Raw genomic sequence first — 22,781 nt, 5'->3', positions numbered from 1 at the left:
TCTGCAATCTGGGAGACTCCTTCCTACAAGATTTCATCTTTCTATTCTAGATTTTTATCTTTTACTTGCTCTCACTCTTATAATGGCACTGACTTGGCCACTGGCTTAGATTTTAGTCTCTTGAGTTCCCTCTTTTGTTTCACATGTGAGCTGTACCAAGCTTGAATAATAGCAGTAATGTTGTAGCACAGACGGATGTAGAGGAGACCAAGGTGCATAAGGAAGTTAGTGTTTTATCAGATAACCAATGAAGCTGCAAAACCAAAACAAATGAAACAAAACAAAAAAAGAGACACCCCCAGGAGAACAGTTCATGTGCTTGAAAGGTCTGCTAACAAAACACTTCACCTGTCATTATCAGTAAAAGCTTAATGGCATTTCCAAAGTGTTTTTCTATCCCTAAAGTTTTGTTGTTGTTAAACACACGAAAAAATGGCAAGCAGATTCCAATGGATCTTTTAAATATATAGCGTCCCTTAGGCACTTCAAAGGAATGCATACTGTTCTCTTCTGCCATAGGAAATTAGTATTATAGGAGCTATCCCAAATTCCCTTCATCCCATTTCCCCCTGATTACTGATCTGAGTCAAAGGGGACTTTTTATTACCCCACATAATTACACTATTTGTTCAAATAAAAACAGATTATTTGGAAGAGGATCAAATTTTTGGCTCGTCTTTGCAACCGACTCTGCTCCAACTCTCTTCAATAATCACTTAAAATGGTCATTGCCTTGGCAGAGATGCCTGAAGCCAGAAGGTATGTGTCAAGAATAAGTATCATTGGCAATTTCAACACTAGCAAAGCAGAAAAGGCTGGATATAGAATGGTAGAGCAGTGTGCATCTGTCCATACATTTGGAGGTTAGCCTGCTCCCCAGTAACACTTCAGCTCCTGCCAACGCAGCGGCTGGTTACTGCATGGGGGCACCGCACAGGCCGCCCATGCTGTCAGGGCGCAGCCGAGGCGGGAGCCGCGACAGCTCCGCCGCTCGCACGGCGCCCGCGAGAGACGGTTCTGCCTGCGGCCCGGGCCAGGCCTCCGCACACCTCATCCACCCGCAGGGCCGGTACACTGGCAGCAGCTTCTCCATGGATGTTGTAACCGGCCTTACTCTTTCCAAGTTTCTAGCAACACGGCCACTTTGGCAGTGTCCAGTCACTTGGGCACTGGTAACACTAATACATTGGTAACACCAGCTCTCTTCCACCTTTGCTACCAGCTTTGCACCTTTGTTATAAAAAAAAAAAATGATTTGCTTACCGATATTCTTCTGAAAGACTTGAATTCAAGATAGGTAAGATGGTCTGAGAGCTCCTCTGGCTCAAGGTGATCAAAAAGAAGGGAGACTTTCCTTTTCTTACTGGTGTTGGCCTTCACACGCTGTGTTAGCTTTCTAGACCAATCCCTGGAATTTCTTTTAGACAAGTTTTAAAACAAAACTGAGTTATCTTCTGAAGAGCAAACTTTTCTTCTCCTCATAACAGAAAACACAGTTACACTCTTTTCACACTCTGGCAATGAAAATGGAATTATTCGAATTTCTAAAGAGCAAGTTCTTTTCACTCATTAAGGATTATATGACAAAAAATATTGTTTGTCTTAATGTAACATGAAATTTCAGTACAACTATATTATTAACACAAAATGGCTTTCTCAGAATTGCTATCCCTGATTCTCTGTCTCCATTGAATATATCCCAGTGCTCTTTTTCTCAGTTCTCAACATATTTCACTGACCTGCCTCTGAATACAAGATGTTCCCCTATGCTATTTGTCTATGGAGTAATGAGAGTGAATTGGATTTCAAAATCTAAATATCCTCTTTTCATAGTCAGATATAGAGCGTATGTCAAATTCCATTCTGCTTTGCTCATGCATTTCCAATCAAGACATGAATTTCCACCATTGGACAGTTCCACAGTGCTATCTTGCTCTTATTTTAAAAGGATGGCTCACTTCCCAAAGGAAAATTATGTGAAGTATAGCTGTGGGATTTATTTGTACAGGACATGTCATTTCACAACTAAAATCAAATATAATAAAATCAAGAGTTTGATAGTGAAATAAACTCTACCTACTCTCTGACCTGGGGCTTTAAAAAGGCAATTTTTTTTTTTTAACCTTATGTTTTACCTGATTAAAATGCATTTTCCTCCCTCATTGACTTGAGGTAGTCTCTCAATATCTTTCATTCTTTATAAATTTTCTGAATTCCCTGAATAAAGTAAAATTTATCCAGCACAGTGAATCACTACAAGGTCTACAGGACAGTTAAAATTCAATCCCAGCCATTCTTAGAAGTCATTCTACTTCTTTCCATACTACATAGTTCCAAACTCTTGGAAAAACAGGTTAAAGCAGGACTGTTATCTTGTAATTGACTGAAACTATCTTGCTACAGGACCATTATCCTGCCATGCTAGAGAAACATAATATTTTATTACAGGAAAACTGATAGCAAAAGTTTGTTTTACAAGTATACCAGAACTTCAACACTCACATTTGAGTTGTGTCAATTAGATGACAATGTGACTCCTCACCATTAGCTTTTACCAGTTCTTGAAATTTCTCCATAGTTTTGTTTAATTTGGAGTCCATTTTGAACATGACCCAGAACTCTGTAATCCAATATCTATTGTAAATTGAAAATACAGGGGGGGAAAAAAAATATATTGTGTATCAGTAAGACTGAGATGTAGATGGTTTTTCCTGTTGATAGTTTCTTTTTCTTCTTGATAAACTTTATGGAATAAATCTTGCTATTAAAAGTTTTCTCTACTTGCTTTTATCAGAAATCTAAAATTAAAAATTAAAAATTGAAAAACTAATGAGAAATAATTTGGTTTAATGCTGTGTAAAATTATTGACCATGTATGTTTGCAACAACTTTAATGTCAGTATATTCAGTTTTACATCATATATAGATATATATATTTCTTATGAGCTTGTAGAATTTGATCAAATTCTATAATCACTTTACATAAATATGTAAAGCTTGAAATTATTTGGCTAATATTAGGGAAGTACACTATAACAATAAGAATTCAATTAACTGGATAAAAGGTTAAATATTAAATATATAAAATATATTTGATAATTTACAGGTGATTTTTTTCACCTACATAAATAGGTGAAAAGACAACATTCTCAGACTACATTTTTGTACCCTAGGCATTTTAATTGTTTCAGTTATAAAAAAAAATCCAATTCCTCTGTGTGACTTGTGACCAACTAATGTGAAAATCTGTGCTTGTTGCAGATATGAAAATGCACATTCCTAAGTATTTATGAATGCTGCTTGCAAGCAAAAATGTTCTCAGATCACACACAACACCAAAGCATTCTGGCCTAGCCAGTGACCCTAAGAAAAAAGAATAATTATCTCATTTAAGGGGAAAAACTAGAGGCGGGGAAGGGGGGCAAAAGCAAGACCTGATTCTTGCTAACTGTTACTATTTACTCCCCACTTTATGTAAAGGAGATATATTATATGCTAATCTGATAGCACAGTCAAATCAACCCTCATTTCTTCTAAATCAGGACATTGAATTTTGCATTACAAATAATTCAAAGAAAATTATGACCCACAAACACTGCAAGAGATCTAAGACTAAGGAGAATCACCTATTGAATACAAAAGTTTTGCCTAATATAAAAATAGCTGCAATATTCCTGTCTACTTGTTTTTAAAAATAGGTCTACAGTAGACACAAACATTAGACACCGTGCTACCCATTCCTGAGCACTCTTAAGTTTTCGCGGATGTTTAGGACACAGATTCATAGAGAAACAGTTCAAAATTATGACCCAATTAATTTTTGCACTCACTTCCATGGTTCTACAGAGGCCACACAAGCATTTTTGTCTGAAGCTGCTTAAGCAAATCTTGAAAATCTGTAGGAGAACAGCTGTTTCTCTGTTCAGTGCGAGCTTAAGATGAGCAAAAGCATTCTTACGGCACATGAGCAGCCACAACCTAATAATAAGCAAGTAAAATATATTCTTACCTCACAAAATAACATATCTTTACACATACCATTGAAGATTTCTTTTCTAAAGCATTAAAATAGGTAGAAGAAATGTTAAGGAAAACCACAGCCATTTGTATATGACAAGAAACATAACATGCTTTATATAATCAATAGGAATCATACCAGTGATGTTATTTTATATCAGATTAAGGTTTTATACAAAACACAGACAATGTGCACACCAAGAAATGTGTTGTGAACAGGAAAGCTGTAATACTTTGTGCTGACATAGCCACTTGAGCGCCAAGCAGTGAGCGTAATATATTTAGCGCAATGAAGTGAGCCTGCTTTCTACATATGCTCCTTTGAAACCTGCTTCACAGTTTACTATAAAACCCCTTCACATGAAGGAATATTAAGTTCATTGAAAAAAATAATTTTCAATTAATAATAATTTAATAATAAAGATAATCCTTTACTTAATTATGATTCACTCAAACTACTTCTAAAATGGATGCCGTTTTCATTTAAATATAAGTGTAAAAAAATCTGAAATATCTTTTCTTCACTCAGCTCACCTCTCTAACTGCTCAATAGTTTCCATTTGACATACTGACATAGTTATGAAGAGGAAAAAATAAAAACAATCAAACAAAAAGAGCAAATAAACCTTCTTAATCTATCAGGTTTTTGAAGCAAAATAACATGTTTTTGTAAAAATCCACTTAAAAAAAGTTATGCATATTTTGATTGTGCTGGCAATTGCACGTGTATTTGCAGTATCACACAAAATTATTCTTGCAAATATCTTACAGACTCTCTCTTGATCCAACTGATTTTGACTGCAACCTCAATCTACTTCAATTTATGGGATACACCCCATCCAAGATTTTAATGCCAGGATTAGGTGCTTAAAGTACGCTGCCTGTGAAGCTAAGGAGATTTGAATAGGTATTCTGAATGTATTCAAGTATTTTGAATGGCTCCGAGATTAAGATCTAAGGTTAGATGGTGTTGAAATCATCAAAAACTATCTAACTACACCGAAGTAATTTCGGGATGGAAAATAATGAAACCAGGATATACAAATATTTTGTTTGTTTTGTTTTAAAGTACAAGAGCCCAGAGTACTTAATGAATACAAATCTGTCATTACTTTTTGCTGGTTTTGCAGGGAGATATATGCAAAGTCAAAATCCAAACATGCAAAATATGCAAATCTGATTTGGTAAAAGTTTGAATTCCTTCTCTGATTGTAGAAAGTGTTACTTCCCAGAAATAGACAGGCAATTAGCAATTACTTTCTTCCATTTTCAAAATAACACGAGCCTAAATTTAACACGACAAGATACCACACTGGTAGTTTACTCCACATTGTGGTTAGTGAAGCATCAGGATGGTAAGAATCTAACGTTACAACAAATCTCTGCCGTAAAAGATGATGCCTTTAACCCAGTGAGATACGGAGCCCAGAAGAAGAATTACCTAAAATAAATCATACCAGAACTGATTAGAGATTCTTAGAATATTAGGCCTGCTTCCTAAGTGCATTGTGCACACCTATTTAGCAGTAACATTCTGTAAAGCTAATGAGTCAGGAAATTCCACGCCTAAAAACTTCTAAATGAGACAGACTGGTACTGCCAATATGATCTTAATCGCTGCTGTGAAAATCTCATTAGCAGCAAACATATATGAATCTAGGTAGTGACTTCAAAATAGCAACAATAGGAACAATATTAAAAAATAGTAATAAATCAATAAGATATATTTTATAACTAGGAGATATATTAATTTTCCTCAGTGCAAATTGTAATTTTGAATTGTCTGAGAAAGAGTATTTGTGAAAATGTAATGCATCCAAGTGATACAATAAGACTTAGGATGTTTTCAAAAATTACTTGCTCTTCTATTTGCATGGGGGGGTTGGGGGGGGGGGGGGGAGAGAGAGAGAGAGAGAGAGAGAGAGAGAGAGAGAGAGAGAGAGATCTGAAATTTAGACCTATGCTCACCGTAATTAACTGGGGTGCCTAAGTTAATCTAACAGCTCTTAAGAAGATGTTTATTTTATAGTAAATAGCCAAGGAAGGTTGAATTATGCTACCTAAAATCCGATTGGGAGTTGCACTTTGTCTCTGGAGATTAGAAGAAAAAAAGTTAAAAATCAGTATTTTATTTTATTGATAGCACAGTAGTGTACCCATCCATTTACTATTCCTTATTTATAAACATCAACATTGTCAAGTGTATCTACTTTCACGTCAACAGCAGATGAATGTTAAAAAGGATATAGATCAATGAGCTTCTGGAGCATGTCCGCAGAGGAGATGATAAATTGATGCATGGTCAGAATTATCTTTAGCAGCTGGTTATTCTGATGGGCATTTCCTTCTAAATCTGAAAAATAAGGCAGCAGAGTATTCTTATCAGCATCTTAACAAAACCTGGTAAACAGCATGCAAGAGAGCTTTTCAGCATCCTAATTTCAAACAAGTCTGTTCACCTGTCTTTAAGAAAGTAGGGAGTACCACATTTTCTGAATACTGATTTGTTTTTTAACATTGCGTTCCATTAAAAGGATCGAGAAGACCCTTACCAAAAAAAAAAAAAAAAAAAACCAAACAAAAAAAACCCCAACCAAACAAAAAAACTAAAATCACTGAAAGTACTTGGAAATAAATATGCATACCAATTTCAGCCTAGCAAAGCACTTCCTATCTTTAGGAAAATCAAGATAACCTTTAAAGTAAAGTAATAAATGAAAGCACAAAAGAATTATGATATTGACTCAGATCAGTCAATCAGTGATATGCCTGAACTTAAACAGAACGGAGATATTTTTGAATGCATGTGAACTTTTTGCTCAGTTGATATACATTTTGCCAAAGAAAATACACATGGGTTGGGTTCTATACATAGCTATGACTGTAACTCAATTATCTCCTAGGTGGAAGTCCTCAGATGCTACCCTATGCATACTCTCAAGGTAGACCCAAAAGTCCTAAAATACATTTTCTTAAATTGTTCCTTACAGCAAACAGGCTTTTAAACTGCTTTTCCTTCTATTTCGGAGAAGACCAAGGGCATCAAAACATGTCGCAATGTTTACAAGTTTGGATTTGTGTAACAAACACTATGTGTAAGTTTCTGCATTCATTTTTGCATAGGACTGATGACAGAATCTAGCTGGCTTGAACCACAATTGGATACCTATTCAAGCATAAAAGAATATTTTATTTTTTGAATGTTAACTATATTGCCCTGTATGAGCACACATGTAGTTATTACTCAGAACAGCAGCAACAGTAGCTACATAACACAGTAACAAAGCACAAGGCAAAGTGGATGCAGCAAGTAAGAAAGATTCGCAGCATACGAAACTGCATCTATTACTATAGCAGAAAACTAAATTGTACAGCACTGAAAAAGAACATTAAACTTCACCCACTAACAGAACAACATAATCTAGGTTAGAAACTGAGCAACAAGTTCCATGCCTTTAAAAAGCATCGTAGCAAATGTTAAGAGCAAGCCCCAGAGCCGAGGCCCTTCCTTTTGCTCAGTAAACTGCACCGTCAGTAGAACTGATCAAGTCTGACCCTCTGCCGTTCTCTACTCCACAACAGCTCTTCGGTGCTTCTCCTCCCTTCCTCCACGTCCCTGCCACTCTGCTCCTCCACGCAGGGCAACACGCGCCCTGATGGACTCCAAGCTGACTGCCCAGGCTGCAAGTCTACCCGGATGAATTCCAGGCTCCTTTGGCAGTCCTTCAACAGACGGGACACCAGTTTGGGAGACTCTCTTTTACCCATTCGATTTATACCACATGTGCAGGAAACTAATCTTTGAAACTTCTCTCCATTAAATGTAGTTCAATTCGGCAGACAGGTTTACCCTATTTCATGAAGAGCAGAAGTTAAAAAAAAAAAAAAAAAAAGATACAGTAGATATTAACCCAAAGTTAAATTGAAACTCAAATTGAAGCTTCTGTGCTAATATCGCCTATAATCACCTGATAGAACAGGGCACGGGGAGTTCACACGATCTGCTGGTCCAACAGTGCGGCAGCAGCTGAGCAGAGGCGCTAGCGTCTCTCACTGGCTCCTTCAGAAACTTAGGAGAGCTCTAACTAGCTCAGAAAGCAGGTCTGTCTACGGTTCAAACTGATCAAGAGTGATACAGCACACGCCATGGAGTGTCCAGAGAATGAGGTGAACTGTTTGCCCTGAGCAAGGGGCGAGTTGAAAGCTTCCAGTGTGCTGCTATTGTCAAATAAATCTCTATAGGGTTATCCTCAGCCTCGTCTTTAACACAGTGATAGGTTTAAATTAATAGGCAGATTTAGAGATTTGTGTACATTTTAATGGTCCTTCTGACCTCGTTTTTCATGTAATAACTGAGCTCCAAGAACATGATAGGGCACTAATCTTGAAAAATACTAAATGTTCTGCACAGCAAATGATTAAACTAAGACAAAATGAAGAGCTTATAAATATTCTATTCCCAACCGTGGGCACATCTTTGTAAGTCAAAGGCTTTTCGGCAGTCACGTGCAAAAAAGGTAAAACACATTCTATTGCCTGCTTTAAGACACCAGTACATAGACTTAGATTCTGCTCAGAGAATCAGTAGAGCTAAAGACCCACAATTAGTAATCACTTTTTTGGTCTGATTCAGTGCATGTTCGCATAAGACAGCAGTCAGAAATCAGTTCTTTGCTATAATATTCACTATATTAATTGCATTCAACCATCCACTAGGCAGATGAGAGAAACATATCAACAGTTGAAATGGAAACCAGATGAGTCAGAGTTCTTAAGAAGTGACATAGAAAAATCACAGTTTGTCAGGGAATTGAATGACTGAAATACTGACCAGCAGTCTCCAGAAGCGAATATAAGAAAAGTATCGACTGTTTCGATACAGGAGTTATTCTAACTTAAGAAAATAAAAGTTAGGTTAAGTGAATAGGCAAAAATTGAAAATGACTCTGAACTGTCTCTTGACTTATGCTATGAACCAGTTTTACAGCATGAATCAAAGCTTGGATAGTCCTTGCCTCTGTCCTCATGTCATGTCATTCATTTGTTAAGAATCTCCCAGAGATATAAACTGCCTGGTGACTAGGACAGTGCTCTGCACCAGGGCCCTCTGGGCAAAACACCCATACTCACAAGTGAGGCAACTTCAGAGGAAGGCTGGGACTGCAGAGGAAGGCTGGGACCGCAGGGATCACCATACTTAGCTGTTCTGGATCTGTCTTTTTTTTTATTCTTTCAGCATCTCCAGGAACAGGAGAAGTATTCTAGACTTGCACACACAGCATATATAAATTATCACTCCTTTTACCAAACAGGTTGATCTGCCAGAACCTCCATCTATGAGCTCTCACTTAACCAGAAAGCCAGTTCAGTACATGCCTAACTTGGACGTCCGTACGGCTGCACGCGCATGTATAAAGTGTGCACATATTAACAGATCACCAGCTTTTCAAAAGTGTGCAGCATCAACAAAATCTATGGAGTAAAAAAAAAAAAAAAAAAAAAAAAAAAGCCCAAAGTAAGAAGCGGCTCCAGCTCATAGTTGCAGATGAAGAACTGTCACTGGGTACTCTGCATTCCTGACCATTAGGCCACTTACATGGAGAGCTCATCTCCCAAAGGCAGCTGTGTGTAAGGGAAGCTTCAAACATTACAGCGCCTTTCTGCAAAGGCTGCAGTCAATAAGATGACTCCCCTGATTTTTTGCAAGGCTGCCTCTGTATGCTATACCATTCACTTGAACCTCCAGCAGTTTCTGTTACAAGTTTCTTGAGACTCATTTTCATTTCCGTTTGTATACCTTTTTCTAACCACACACCACACTGAGCAGAAACCACTGAGTGAATACTAAATAAAGTGGAAAGGGTGTGTTTCAGCTAGCCAATTTTACCCTAAACGAATGCTGCAAACATACTGCATAAAAATAATTTACTGAAGCAAAACAAATTCCCTGTAATTGCCCTTATCACATTAAGGTATTTTAATAAATACTCACAGAAACAAAGGAGAATTCACCAGTTGAATAACCAGAATAAACCTTTCCAGTACTTAACTCCACGTGAATGTGCAAAGATATCTGTGCTAAGATACTATTAGGTAATATTTCACTATCTCATCTGATTTACTTACTTCTAGAAGTTACAGTTACAAAAGCTCTGTTGCATATGCGAGACTCAGAACAAGAACATACAGAACATCCTAACCTAGGCCTAGCAGGTACTTTACTGTGTCATTCAACTTGGGAAGTCTGTACCCCATGATTTAGAAATAACAGAAGAATCACTTTTCCTAGAGCGGTTGGGGGAATCAAAGCACTCACCAGCAAAGCTAACGAGCAAACTGCCTGCTTTTCACCACATCCTGATAGCCACCAAACCTGTGCTTGAAGTACTCACAAGAGGGCTGGTTCTATGGCCTGCCTCATCCTACTGACACCTTGCACTCACATGAGAGCAAGCATGAGGCGACAGGAAGAAGGCCAAGAACATCTTAACTGAACTGAATTTTGCAGGAAGAAAAAGCTATTTCCCTAAGAGCCCTTCATTTCATATCAACACCATGATATCAACAGTGACTAAACTGCTAAGAACCGATCAGTAACCGATATAAACTACCTTAAGTCTTTTATCTGTGATCAGAAACTAGCACCACAGGTAACACAATGCAAGAAAGCCTCAAGCAATTGCCATAAACTAGTCTATTAATAAAGAAGCTAAAAGCATCAGGTTACCCTGCTGAGGTGCTGCGTAGATTTCCTTAACATTTCTACCAAATATTTTGTCTGATGGTTTCAAGAAGCTGATGGGAAGAAGCAGCTGGTGGGAAAACAGTGTTATAAAGGTCAATCTGTAATGAAAACCAAAGGAGCATGTGAAACTGAAACTGGGAGGACTGATGCTCTGAGGGTCTAGTGTCAGGGTGACTGATGAAGCGCATAGACACACACAAAATACAGAGGTGCCAGGGGAGACACACACGAGGATTCAGTGACTGAGCTGAAATAACGACCGCATGAGCCAGTGCCTCTGTCCCACAGGAGAGGTGCAGCACCCCATCTGAGGCAACCTTAGAAATTCTACCAGGAACCAAAGTTGAGCATGGCCTTTCATGAATATTTCATGTTTACTTTATGAAGGTCTTCCCCAAAGAGAGGTAACCAGCACTCTGCTTCACTTCAGCTCAAAACACATGAAGCACAAAAACCAGTTTTCTTAGTATGGGCATATTGCTGCAGCATAGGAACTTGGTACCTTACAAGAGAGGTAGTCGTTTGACTGTCCCATTTTTAAATAGAGCAAATTTCATCAGAAGCAGATTAACAAGAAGCCACTCTCCTTTGCTCAGCAATTATCACAGATAATCACTGAGACACAGCAGAGGCTCAAGTTAAAACAGGGCATTTATTTTTTGTGTTGGAAATAGCCTTTTATTTTTTAATGACAAAACCTCAGTTCATGGAGAAGTTGAGGCTAAGAGCTAATATACTCCATTAACCTACTCCAATGTAGAATCTGTTTGCTCTAAACGAGAATGTTTCAGAAATTAATTTAATTTACTGCTAAAATTTCACAGTGATAGATTTCTCAACCCCTGTAGGTAACTTACTCCAACATTTGAACACCTGACATTAGAGACTTCTCCCTGTTGCCTCATCAAGGTCTTGTGACAATCTTGGTAGCTTAAGCCCCTTTTATCTGCTGGAGATCAGAGCAGGACATAAAATAATCAAATAAGCAAAACAAACTACACTCATACACGCATATTCCCTTCCCCTTGCCAAAATATTTTCTTGATTTAAAACGCTCTTCCCTCTCATCTGAACTAAAACACATCTACTTGCTTAATATTTTTCCCAGAAGCCAGGTTTTCTAGATCTCTGGTCATCTTTGATGTCCTTTTCTGAATCTTTTATAGATTGCACCTTTATTAACCAAATTGCAGAAAATATTCCAGAGGAAGTCTTAGCAATAGAGTAAGAAGATGACTTTGCATGTTTCATACATCACACTTTATTAAAAATATACATATACACATCTTCCTACATATACACATCAATTGCTCCCTAGAGCAATTACAATGTAATTGAATCACTTGCACTTTTACAATCCATCTTGACCTTGAGACCCTTTTTCTGTAGAAATGTTGTAGATCAAGTTCACCATACTTTGTTTTTGTAACTGGTTACCCTGAGAGTAGAACTTCACACTTATCCCTAATGAGTTCTCTTTTATTTCATACCACTATTTCAAGTGGTCAACAACTTTCTGAAATAACTTAAAATGTTCTTACAATAATGGTGCACTACTTAGGCAAAAGACTAGTTTATTTTTTCCAGCTGCAGCAGAAAGAAAATGGAATCTTGTGGTTCTGCTGCTTAAATTTAATTCCAAAAAGAGATAAGCCCCTCGTGACAAGCATGCCACAATGTTTAGTAGACTGGACAAAAACATTCAAGGAATCACTCTAAGGTTTTTTTCTTTTTTCTTTTTTCTTTTTTCTTTCTTTTTTTTTTTTTTTAAGTGGCTTGCAACTTTAACTTTTCTGCTGTATCTGAGGAACAGTTCACTTTATTAGATCAGTCTACATATACTTAAAACATTAAGTAAAGGCCATACATAAGCTTACTTACAAAAAAAAAGATCTTATGGGAAAGGCTTCAAAATTAAAATGAGAATAATTCTTTTTTGAGAGACAGAGAGGAAAGAGGTGTACTACTTTGCGAGCAATCCTGCACTAACAACACTAAACAACAAGCCAAGTAAACAAAGATGCTGGAAGAAACCCTATCAAATTCTCCCTAGCAACTCCTTCCAGCATGGAAAATTAAAAAGTCAGCAAGCCACACAGCTCTGCTGGCGAAACAACCTGCCAAAACCAAATGCAGAATCAGGACCGCACCAGCTCCCTGTGCCAGGGCCCTAACACAGCTCCAGGTGAAGTGGCAGCTCTTTGTCCAAGTGCTCATTAACAATGCAAATACAGCCCAAACACAGCTGAGTCTAATATACAATCCAGAAGGATAAGATGGCTATTCTTTGTAAAGTTGGGAACATGAGGAGAGAAAAACTTCAAGGGAAAGCCGTTACCCTCTTTCAAAAACAATTTTTGGAAAGCTACAGCTTGGAGAAAGAGCTCTCAGTGGGTAATTCACTGAAATGAAAACAAAGAGATAAAAGCTTTTGTCAGGGGGAAATGGAATGATTTTGAGAAATTAAAATGTACTTCAAAAGAAAACAAATGAAATGTGGGTGGAAAGCATCCCATTAGCCTTGGAAATTCAGATTAAGCATAGAGAATAAGACAAATTGTTAAAAGGCGCAAAACTGATCTTCATTGTTCTATAGTGTGCTTCAAGTATTGAGCTTAGCAGAGATGGCTTTTTTAACCAAATGGTTCTCTGCTAGAAAGCCTGCAAAACATAATTAGAGTGTTCAGAAATTTTTTATAGCTATAAATCACGATGCTTGAGCAGCAAATTGCAGCGTTGAGCTGCAGGTAACTCATAGCTAAAGTGCAGGCCAGGCAGCGCAGCCCCTCAGGCAACAGCACCGACGTGCAGAGCAAGGCGCAGCTCCGGAGACCGGAATCGCCGGATGACCAGCAAAGACAGCTGCACACTCAGCACCAGCTCACCTGGCAGCAGCAGTGCCTGGGAACCAACTTCCTTCTAAACCTTTTATTGACCTACGGAAACATCAATCCCATTTTAAGGCTCAAACTGTAGCTGGCTATCAGATACCAAAACAATCTCAGGGATTTGAAGATGATGTAAGATGCCAGTTTCCAACCTTGATTTTCAGTTTCTACACCTCTAATATTTCTGGAGTGGGATGTTTGGGATGTCCCTTCTACACAAATGTCATTCTTGTTGGGAAGCTTTGTTCTAACTCCTCACTGAATTTATGGAATTAATGTTCACAGACCCAGTGGAAAATTGGATGTAGAGAAGTAGTTTCTAACTTAGCTTCTGATGACACCAACGCCCCATCATTAGGCTGCAATATCTCTTACTCACCACAGACCCTTTACCCCACCAGAAAACTCTACAGCTTCACTACAGTCACACATCATTCCTGCATACTGTGCATCACAAACATCCACAAACAAAATCTTCTGAGCTGCTGGTTCCAGCTAGCTGCAGAACACTGAACTGTGATCAGTGAAGCTACCACAGGTGTGGAGCATCAGGCTTATTGGGCCCCTGGTATCAGCTGCTGTCGTATGGAACAAGGCAGTCCTGCAGCTCCTCGGTACTGCTGCAGTACATTTCTTACTATTACTAATAAACATATCTGATCATTTTGTATGTTGTTTAACTTAAGTATTTTATGTATTTTTGTAAAAGAGTAACACTAAGCAATAATCATCTTCAAATGCATCTGATTCTCCTGGAGGGGGGAAGAGAACTTTATCTATAAAAAAACTGAATAGTTTGAAGGAGGATCATTTTTTGGCATTGAAAAAAAAGTAAAAAAGAGCTCTTGAACTTCAGGCACTGCTGTGCTCTGGCAGAGAAGTACCCTTTTTCAAAAGTAAGTTTATTAAAGTCACATCTCTAAATGATTTTTCATCGCACTATAGATGGCACTAGGCACTGAATTATCCTTACTATAAGCTCTTTATACATTGGAGTCTTAAAACATCACTGTTTGGTTGTTCCTGAAGCCAACCCCAATTCAAGCATAACCTTAGCAGCTCTTCACAGGTGAAGGTCTTTGCCTTTCGCTGGCTGATGCATTTTCAAGTTCTGTCCTCAGTAATTGGTGTGGGGAGAAGTGGTGGGGTTTTTTCCTCCAACCTAACCTCCCTAACAGAGAATTCTATCAAACCATGCAGTAGTTTAAGACTCATTGTCCAACTTGGAAAAAAACCAGAATGTCTTTAACATTAGCATATGCTTGGCAATAAATAGCAAAATACTGAAAGGGTTCACAATAAAGCATGTACAAACTAAACCAAATAGCATGGAAAATAAAAAGCACTTAAGGAACAAGTGCCTTATTTCTTGCTTTTACTTCATAAACAGGTTGAGAAAAAGGAATGGAATTAATGTACTACTCTCAGAAGACTGAATTCTGTCAATATCTAAGTTTTCACGTACTGAAGAATAAAAGTTATTTTTTTTTCTGAAGTTATGTTTAGAGTTATGGTGATACAATTTCTCTCATATTCCTGTGGTGCAGATCAGCAAACGAGAGACTGCTTATTTAGTGAAAAAGCATAAGTTTTCTTCATTTTCTTTTATTGACAATGCACCTTGACTTTGGACAATTACATTTGGACTACAGTCCAAATGACATTATGACATTAAAACCTTATATATAATTTACATTTTTTTTTAAAGTTTTGTCTTCTTGGAAAAAAATCTTCTGTGGATATTATGTTACAGAATACTTATTTGTGCTTTTGCTATAATCACAATCAACTTTCACAGATAGCTAAATAGCATTTAGCCTCCTAGAGAACAGTAACTACTCCTTTGTTCCCACAATACCATTACTGGATCATTAACTTCTGTTGCCAAGCAATTCTACAGCTTCTGCACTTTTATTTCACACAATCATTCCCAGATTACTGGGATCAACAGATCAACACTATTTTAATGCCGCAGGGGCCAGGGGGAAGAAAAGACATTTCAATACTGAGATTAGGTTCTCAGACTGGAGGGAAACCTCTGCGAACTCACAAATAAAGAAAATGATTGACCATACAGGCAAACCCAACAGAGAAAAGTGAATGACAAAGGCTGTATTGTGGAAAGGTGCATACACTTGAAAAGACAGCCGCTCTTCAGTCAGAATTCTGTGCTATAGTTTATATGAACTGAGCTTTCCTTCAAAGAACAGCACCAAAGGCCATGGCAGACTGCGGGGATGTTCTGATTTTCAGTATCAATGTGCAGCTTCCTCACAACGGATTCATCAGATTGTTGTTAATCATTCCAAAATGTAGCTCATCAATGTAAGGAATCTTCTGGGGAGAGGAGGCAGAGGGACTGAGGAAGGAACCTAAAGACACTTAATTGTATCCAAATTTCAGGTTATTTCAATTCCAATATCAAATGCAGCTCCCCTGCTCTGCAGGGAAAAGACTGTCTAAGCACCATTTCCTCATGAAGATGCATGGGCTTGGGGGTTCCATATGGGACTATACCAGGGGTCTGCATGCTTCTTTGCTAAGCAGCAACTCCTGGAACTTTCCAGGAATAATGTAATTCTTATCAAAATAAAGCATTTACAGTGGAGACTGATATCAAGATTTGGTTTTAATACCTCTGATACATAAAGAAAGCCTAATGAGTCTATTTTTGCCTCTACATTAAAAACATCAGAAGCACCAATCCTCTACTACTATGCAGGCTATTGGAGGCTATTGGATTAACTGAATTAACCTGAGGCCATCTCTTCCCAGTATCATTGAAAGTTAAAAAAAAAAATTTAAACGAGGAATAAGTCTCTTTTTAAGTAGTAATTATTTTACTGGTTACTGTATTTTAAACATCAGAAAGTAGACTTTTCTGGATAAATTGGGGAAAAAATGGATAAAATCTCTATATTTTGCAGGAGATCATTAAAATGCTCCTGTGAGAGCTCTCCAACTTGCATGATTTTTTTTTTTTTTTTGGTAAAATAGATACAATTGTTACCTGACTCTCAAAGAAGTCTTAAGACTCGGTGTATTTTTGTATGACATTAATGAAAAATGATTGACAGATATATCACCAGTACACAGAACTAGAGAGCTCTAATGCTTTGTTTTTGGGGGGAAGGGATCAACAACATCAACTCTGATTAATGGCTTAGCTTTAGGTAGTTAGCATCTATACCAGTAACTTTTCTCATCTGTCTCAACAATCACATGGAGTATTTCACTCCACTAAATCCTAAAGCAATTTCCAGAATTTCTAAGGCTTGTTCTCAAACACGACTAGACACTGCAGAACCATTTACCTCATAAGATAAGGCTACTTTGACCCTTAGAAACTTGAAAAGAGCATTACAAACAAACTCTGTTAAGAAAATTGCTAATCCATGAGGTTATTGCTTTAAAATATTTTGAAAAGAGCAGCCACAGGGGTAAAGCTTATTTTAAAGACATTGTTTTCTATTGAAGAGGGACAAAGAAGTATAAACCAATGACTACACTACAGTTACACATAGCACCGCGCTGCAAGGAACGGATATGAACATTAACACACGTACTGTGAGAAACGGCTCCTCTCTTTTGCTAAAGCCTTTGACTCCGAGCGTGTTGAGGGCATGCGTGGCGCAGCGAGTCTGCATTTGAAGATGCCTCCTGACTTCCTTTCTCTTTGGAGTTTACTTCAGCTGTTAACCATCTGCCTCCCCACGTTTACTTGTCTGGTCTAATAGTAGAAATTAGTAGTCGAAATGCTTGAATTGTAGGGTAAGTGCAGTCCTAAATGCTACAATAAATAAGCTTACTCTATGAAGCAGGTTTAATGCATATTAAACTAATTGAGTAGCAGTGTAGAGGTGTATTTATTACAGTCCTTTAAACAGACAGACATTTTAGTCTTAATCAAGATAAACTTAATGGTATTCTTAAAGGGCAAGATAGACACAAAGGAAAGAAACAGGACCTCTTGCCATCTAATGTACTTATGCATGTACATTTGCACAAACACACTGTGAATAGAAACAGGAAAAAAGAAATTGCCGGAATGGAAACAGGACATCTAATGTGTAGGCAAAATGATAAGCTCACAGCAGCTTGAGAATAGCCTTGAGTAAAGTGTTATGAACTACTTTCATTTCCATATTTAGGCCATGCAGTAAACAAGATATAATTATACAGTGAGGTAAACATTGCTGAAATATTTCTGCCATCTGATCTATAACACTTCTTGGACTAAAGGTACTTTAATATGCATTTACACAGACTCACCAAGAGATGACTTTAAGAGCTAGCAAAAAGCAGAGCCCTTCTGCACATGTGCTTCCTGTGTTTTGTTGAACCGTCAGCATTAAATAGTCACTTTGGCTGTGGAACAGCAAGCTAGACCTTATTCTGGCTTTGGTTTCAACAACAAAGCTGACAGAGCAAGTATCTTCACAAGTAGCAACAACAAAAGGAACAAGCTGTATTGGCTCTTAGGGCAATATAAAAATGCATTCTTTTGCACCAATTTCATGTTCTTCATGGATGTGCAGGGGTGTTCTGAAGTAGCTGCTATACTTAAATACCCTTTCTGCTCAGAATTTAGCCTCTCCAGTGGAGAGGTTTCACTGGATCTAATCCTTCTGTACTCTTGGCACTCTCTAGTCTTTCCAATCACCTGAGGACCCTACTGCATGATCTTCCTCCCCATGCACTCTCTTCCCCCCTTTTGACTTCTCTTTTTCTCCCCTGCTCTATTACAAACTTCTCTTTCCATACAATCATATTTTCATCTTTAAAAAGTCATCATGAGGTCCACTTATGTGTCACACTTGTCTTTCCTTTCTAGGGGGATCAAATGTGCGGTCTCTGTTCTTTACGGGTCTCCTTGTCCATCCCGACCACAGCAGTAGCAGCATCCTATGGGTACTTGCAATGTTAAAACATCTTACAAGCCACACAGAACTGCTGTGCTGTGAATCACTGCCCTGTAGGATAGTATCTCCTCTCTGACACACTGCAGAAAACTGTTCCAAAGTCTCCAAAGATCTTCTCCTGGACTAATTTCAGTAGCAATATTCCTTTCCAATACATTTCCTGTCATCAAGCACAAATCAAACCCTTTCTCCTGAAAAGTTATCCTAGCTGCTTTCTTGATTTCTCTGTTATCTTTGCTTTTAGCATTTCATTTGCAGGATGATTCACCTTTCTCATCTAAACGCAACCCTTCCTGGGAGTTTAAGAAACCTCTACTTTGGGTACCTCCTATCTTTGTTAATAAATCATACTGTTGAATAAGCACTGGTGTAACACTTATCTCAAATATGCCTCACATGACCTTACACTATCTCCCACTATGCTGTCTTTATTCTGGCTTTTTAATGGGTACCCTCTAATTCTGGTGATGGCTATCAAGAGGAAGGATCCCTATCATTCATCCGCTTAAGCTTAAGAAAACCAAGAGGTGGAAGAGCACACACCAATCAACCTAAAGTAGGTGTCTAAGTTAACCACACCATAGGAGCTTTTGGTTTTCCCTAAGGAAAACAACTCCTCCCACTCAACTCCAAGAAAAGTGGAGCCTCAGTACTTGCTTACTTTGAATACCAGCAGGTACAACAGCATCTCTGTAATTCAAGCTACTCTGTCCACATTCCAAAGGCATCTTCTACCTAGCACTGTTGCAAATCCACAGATTTTCACACTAGCACTTAAAATCCACAATTTGCATTACTTCAGCAACCTTAGCAGAGGCTCTCTTTCTACATATCCTGGAATCCACTCACATCATTGTGGTAAGCTTAACTTTCTCACCACTTCACCTTTCTTTTTTCTCCCCTCTTTATACAACCCCTTTCTACTTGCACTTATTTATGTTCTTCACATTTGCAAGTTTGTGTTGATTCCAAGACCTTCCTCATTATACCCTTCACATGTGGCCAGAGACTGCCCACTTACCCTTCCGCACTGCTGCCACTGTCAGTCTTTCTTACACACCATTTGTTTTCTCCAGTCATATATAATGTAAACATGTAAAACAAACATGCAAAAGAATTTAGCTGTATTCTTTGTATAGCAATAAAAAGTATTCATAACTGTGCAAATATTAGTAAGTGCACCGTAATATTAATATGACGCAGTGTAAAGTATATATTCTGCAGTGTGAGGCATCAATCTGCATCGACTGCTTATTGTTTTTCTTAGCACTAGACAGCAAATAAATCAAGGGCTTTTTTCAGAAATTAAAAAATAACAAGCAGCACAATTTTGTGGGGTTCCTGCATTTTTAATATTGAAGTAAAACTTGCTCAGATCACCAAAAGGCCTTCTAGAATATTACACAAAAGAATACAAGCCAATGTTCTTAACACCTGAAGAGACAATCTCAATCTGAACAGAACTATTAGAGAAGATAACAGCTCCACTTCACTGCCAATCAAAGAAGAAAACAGCTTGCTTAATCATTCAGCTTACTGAGGTTTCCGCTCCTTCCCCTTACCATCCAAAGAACTCCCAGGTTGTTTTCCACTTCTTCCTTTACTTGCATGATAAAATGAATGTATTTTGCAAAATGCCTTTGTTGGTCATCACAAGAATCTTCTTTAAACAACTTTAAGTAGGTTACCTGGGTGTACCAGCTCAAAGCTGCAATTCATTTAAATACTCTACTGGGAAATTCCAGAATATTTTAAGAGTGTGCACAATGCCACAGAAGATGCCTACATACAGACAACACTGAATCCCCAGTGAGAGACAACATTCCTACAGTATAAATCATAATTCAAGCAAATGGTCATAACCTTGAGATGATGCCTGCAGATGCACTGCAACCCACTTGCCAGATTTAAGTACCACTTAACAGCACTGCATTAGGGTAAATTTTCCAATTGAAATATCAATCTTACTAGAAAGTTTCACATGCACATATAGCTGAACTGGACACATGCAACTGCTTTTCTTCATCACCTCAGTCCTTATAAGCTTTGAACTCCCATGAATCTGAGAACCCAGCCAGATCCATGCAGTTTAATCTTTAAAAAGTGTTAGAATAAAATTAAGCCAATAAAACCTCCATTCAGAAGGTCACTGACCACAATCATTTACTAGCTTTTTATAAAGTTACATTTATAACTCTTTTGTTGCATAAAAATACAGATACAAATTAATATTGTCAGCTAGCCATACTACTAAAACCTTATATAAGGTCTTACATATATTTAGATGTCACCTCACTCACAGTGAGCCAAAACTTCTAAGCATATTAAGCAAATTAAGAATCAGGGTTTTATAATAGCTTAGGGGATATTTTCTTTGCAATAAGTTCAGAACCCTTTTTCAATGCTTTACCCACTCCTTGAAGCCCTTCAGTTCTAGTACACTTTAACAAGATAAATATACATAAAGTTACTAATTAAAGCATCATTGCCAAAAAAAAGTCAGTTACAGGCAATAATCACATTTGTCAATATATTGCAGTTCTAGTAGAAGATGAGTAACTGCTAAGCTCATTAAAAAAACACACAATTGTGAATTTTATTTGGATTATTTTTCTTTTTAACAGCAAGACAATCTTAAATCTATACTGGTAAAGCAAAAGGAAACCAATATTATTTCACCTAGCCTGAAAGTAGCTGTACTTATTTCAAAATGAGTAACAAACATCATTAAAACACATGATCTGAGAATACCACTATGAAATGGAAAACACATAATGATTTTAAAGTTAAAGCTTGCAAATTCAGTAGCAACAACAAAGAGAGATGATTGAGTTATGTTTTACTCTCAAAAACAGAGCAGCATCACATAGGTGAACAGATCTACATTCCCCATAAATATGCACAGCCATCTATATAATCCTCAACTGAGACTTTATCTTCCACTAGTAATCAAAATGTAGCGAGAACAGAGTCACACACACACAGCATCATTCTAAGAGCTCCCAGAAACTCACCAAAAGACTGAATGCAGGTTTCAAGAAGATCTTCCAAAGTGGCCCCCTTGGCTAAGTGTCCCAGCGGCACCATGGTGACCTGGGCAAGGCTGGAAAGGCTGGAGCAGTGACCAAGGTGCTTCAGCTCGAGCGCTGCTTCAGGGCCAGGGCTGCATCCTTGGGCAGGCTGCCTGCAAAGGGAGCAGGGCACAGAAGCAGGTGAAAAGCAAGCAGCAGATTTTCACTGCATGGAAAAGGAAGCGAAATTTAAAAGACAATTAGCTCCCCGTAGCTAGGCTGGTAAAAGACGTAACCCTCCTACTTAATAACTGCACCAAAGACACTGCTCAGTAAATGACACTTTCCCTGCTAAACGTGGATTAGTTACAGAGCTCTTTGAATGACTTGTCATATTATCAAAAGTATTGTTTCCTTGCTTGGGAGCTATGCTTAAATTAAGATTTCTGCACAAGTATAAACGCCCTCAGATTGTGTATGTAGGACAAGTAACACTGGAATATTGTCATGCAGTAATCTACCACCACGCATTTTTTTTTTTTGCCCACACCAAAGTATAGAAGAAATGCGTAACTATAATCAAGTGTTGCACAAGTGGAAAAAAAGACCGACTAACTTTAATAATAGCAAATTTCCAAATGTAGGTAAGAAGCCAAAATATCAGTTCAACATTATAGTGAAATATTTCACAGCTTAAAAATATAAACATTGTAGATAAACTGTAATGTGTATCTATACTACATAAAATTGTAAGTACATAGTGTCATAAGTGTGAAGAGCTTTCACCTGTGTATTTTCACCTGCACATAATCACTTCAAAAAAAAATCTTACTTCAAAGCAAAATCACATAGTTCACACAAGACCTTTCAGTAAAATTGGGAGCTATTTCAGAGACAATTTACAGTCCATGATCTTCTTGTAAGTTACTCCAGCATCTTTAAAGAGAGATACTCACGAAAAATAAATAGATAATGAATGAGATAAACTGAAATCACCTGTAGCTGAAGTTGCTGGAAATATAAATTTACATGAAGGTAAAGTATAACGCTCCTTTAAACGTAATTCCTTTTCTTATAAATTCCCAAGGGAACTACTTTTGTTTAGACATGCCAGGTGCGGATATACAAACCTCCGTCCAGCTTTTGTTTGACAGAAGACTATGCCAGACATCATTAATAACTAACAGCCCTGTGAGGA

The 22,781-nt window shown here is 37.8% G+C and overlaps 1 protein-coding gene across 1 annotated transcript in view; it reads right to left on the bottom strand.

Moving 5' to 3' along the window:
- RASGRP1 (RAS guanyl releasing protein 1) overlaps window positions 1–21,717 on the bottom strand; it is a 34,974-nt gene extending 13,257 nt beyond the window's left edge. Inside the window, exons 1-5 of the mRNA XM_026051829.1 lie at window positions 21,587–21,717; window positions 6,265–6,370; window positions 4,010–4,072; window positions 2,503–2,634; window positions 1,264–1,417 (exon numbers count right to left, since the gene is read on the bottom strand). Of these exons, the coding sequence (XP_025907614.1) occupies window positions 1,264–1,417; window positions 2,503–2,634; window positions 4,010–4,072; window positions 6,265–6,370; window positions 21,587–21,659 (528 nt within the window). The 5' untranslated portion in view covers window positions 21,660–21,717. The remainder of the gene's footprint in view (window positions 1–1,263; window positions 1,418–2,502; window positions 2,635–4,009; window positions 4,073–6,264; window positions 6,371–21,586) is intronic.
- Between the last annotated feature and the right edge of the window lie 1,064 nt (window positions 21,718–22,781).

The sequence above is a fragment of the Nothoprocta perdicaria genome, unplaced genomic scaffold (genome assembly GCF_003342845.1).
Source record: "Nothoprocta perdicaria isolate Ctin4 unplaced genomic scaffold, notPer1 scaffold_8, whole genome shotgun sequence".
NCBI lineage: Eukaryota > Metazoa > Chordata > Aves > Tinamiformes > Tinamidae > Nothoprocta > Nothoprocta perdicaria.
This window is presented reverse-complemented; position numbering and strand designations above follow the sequence as displayed.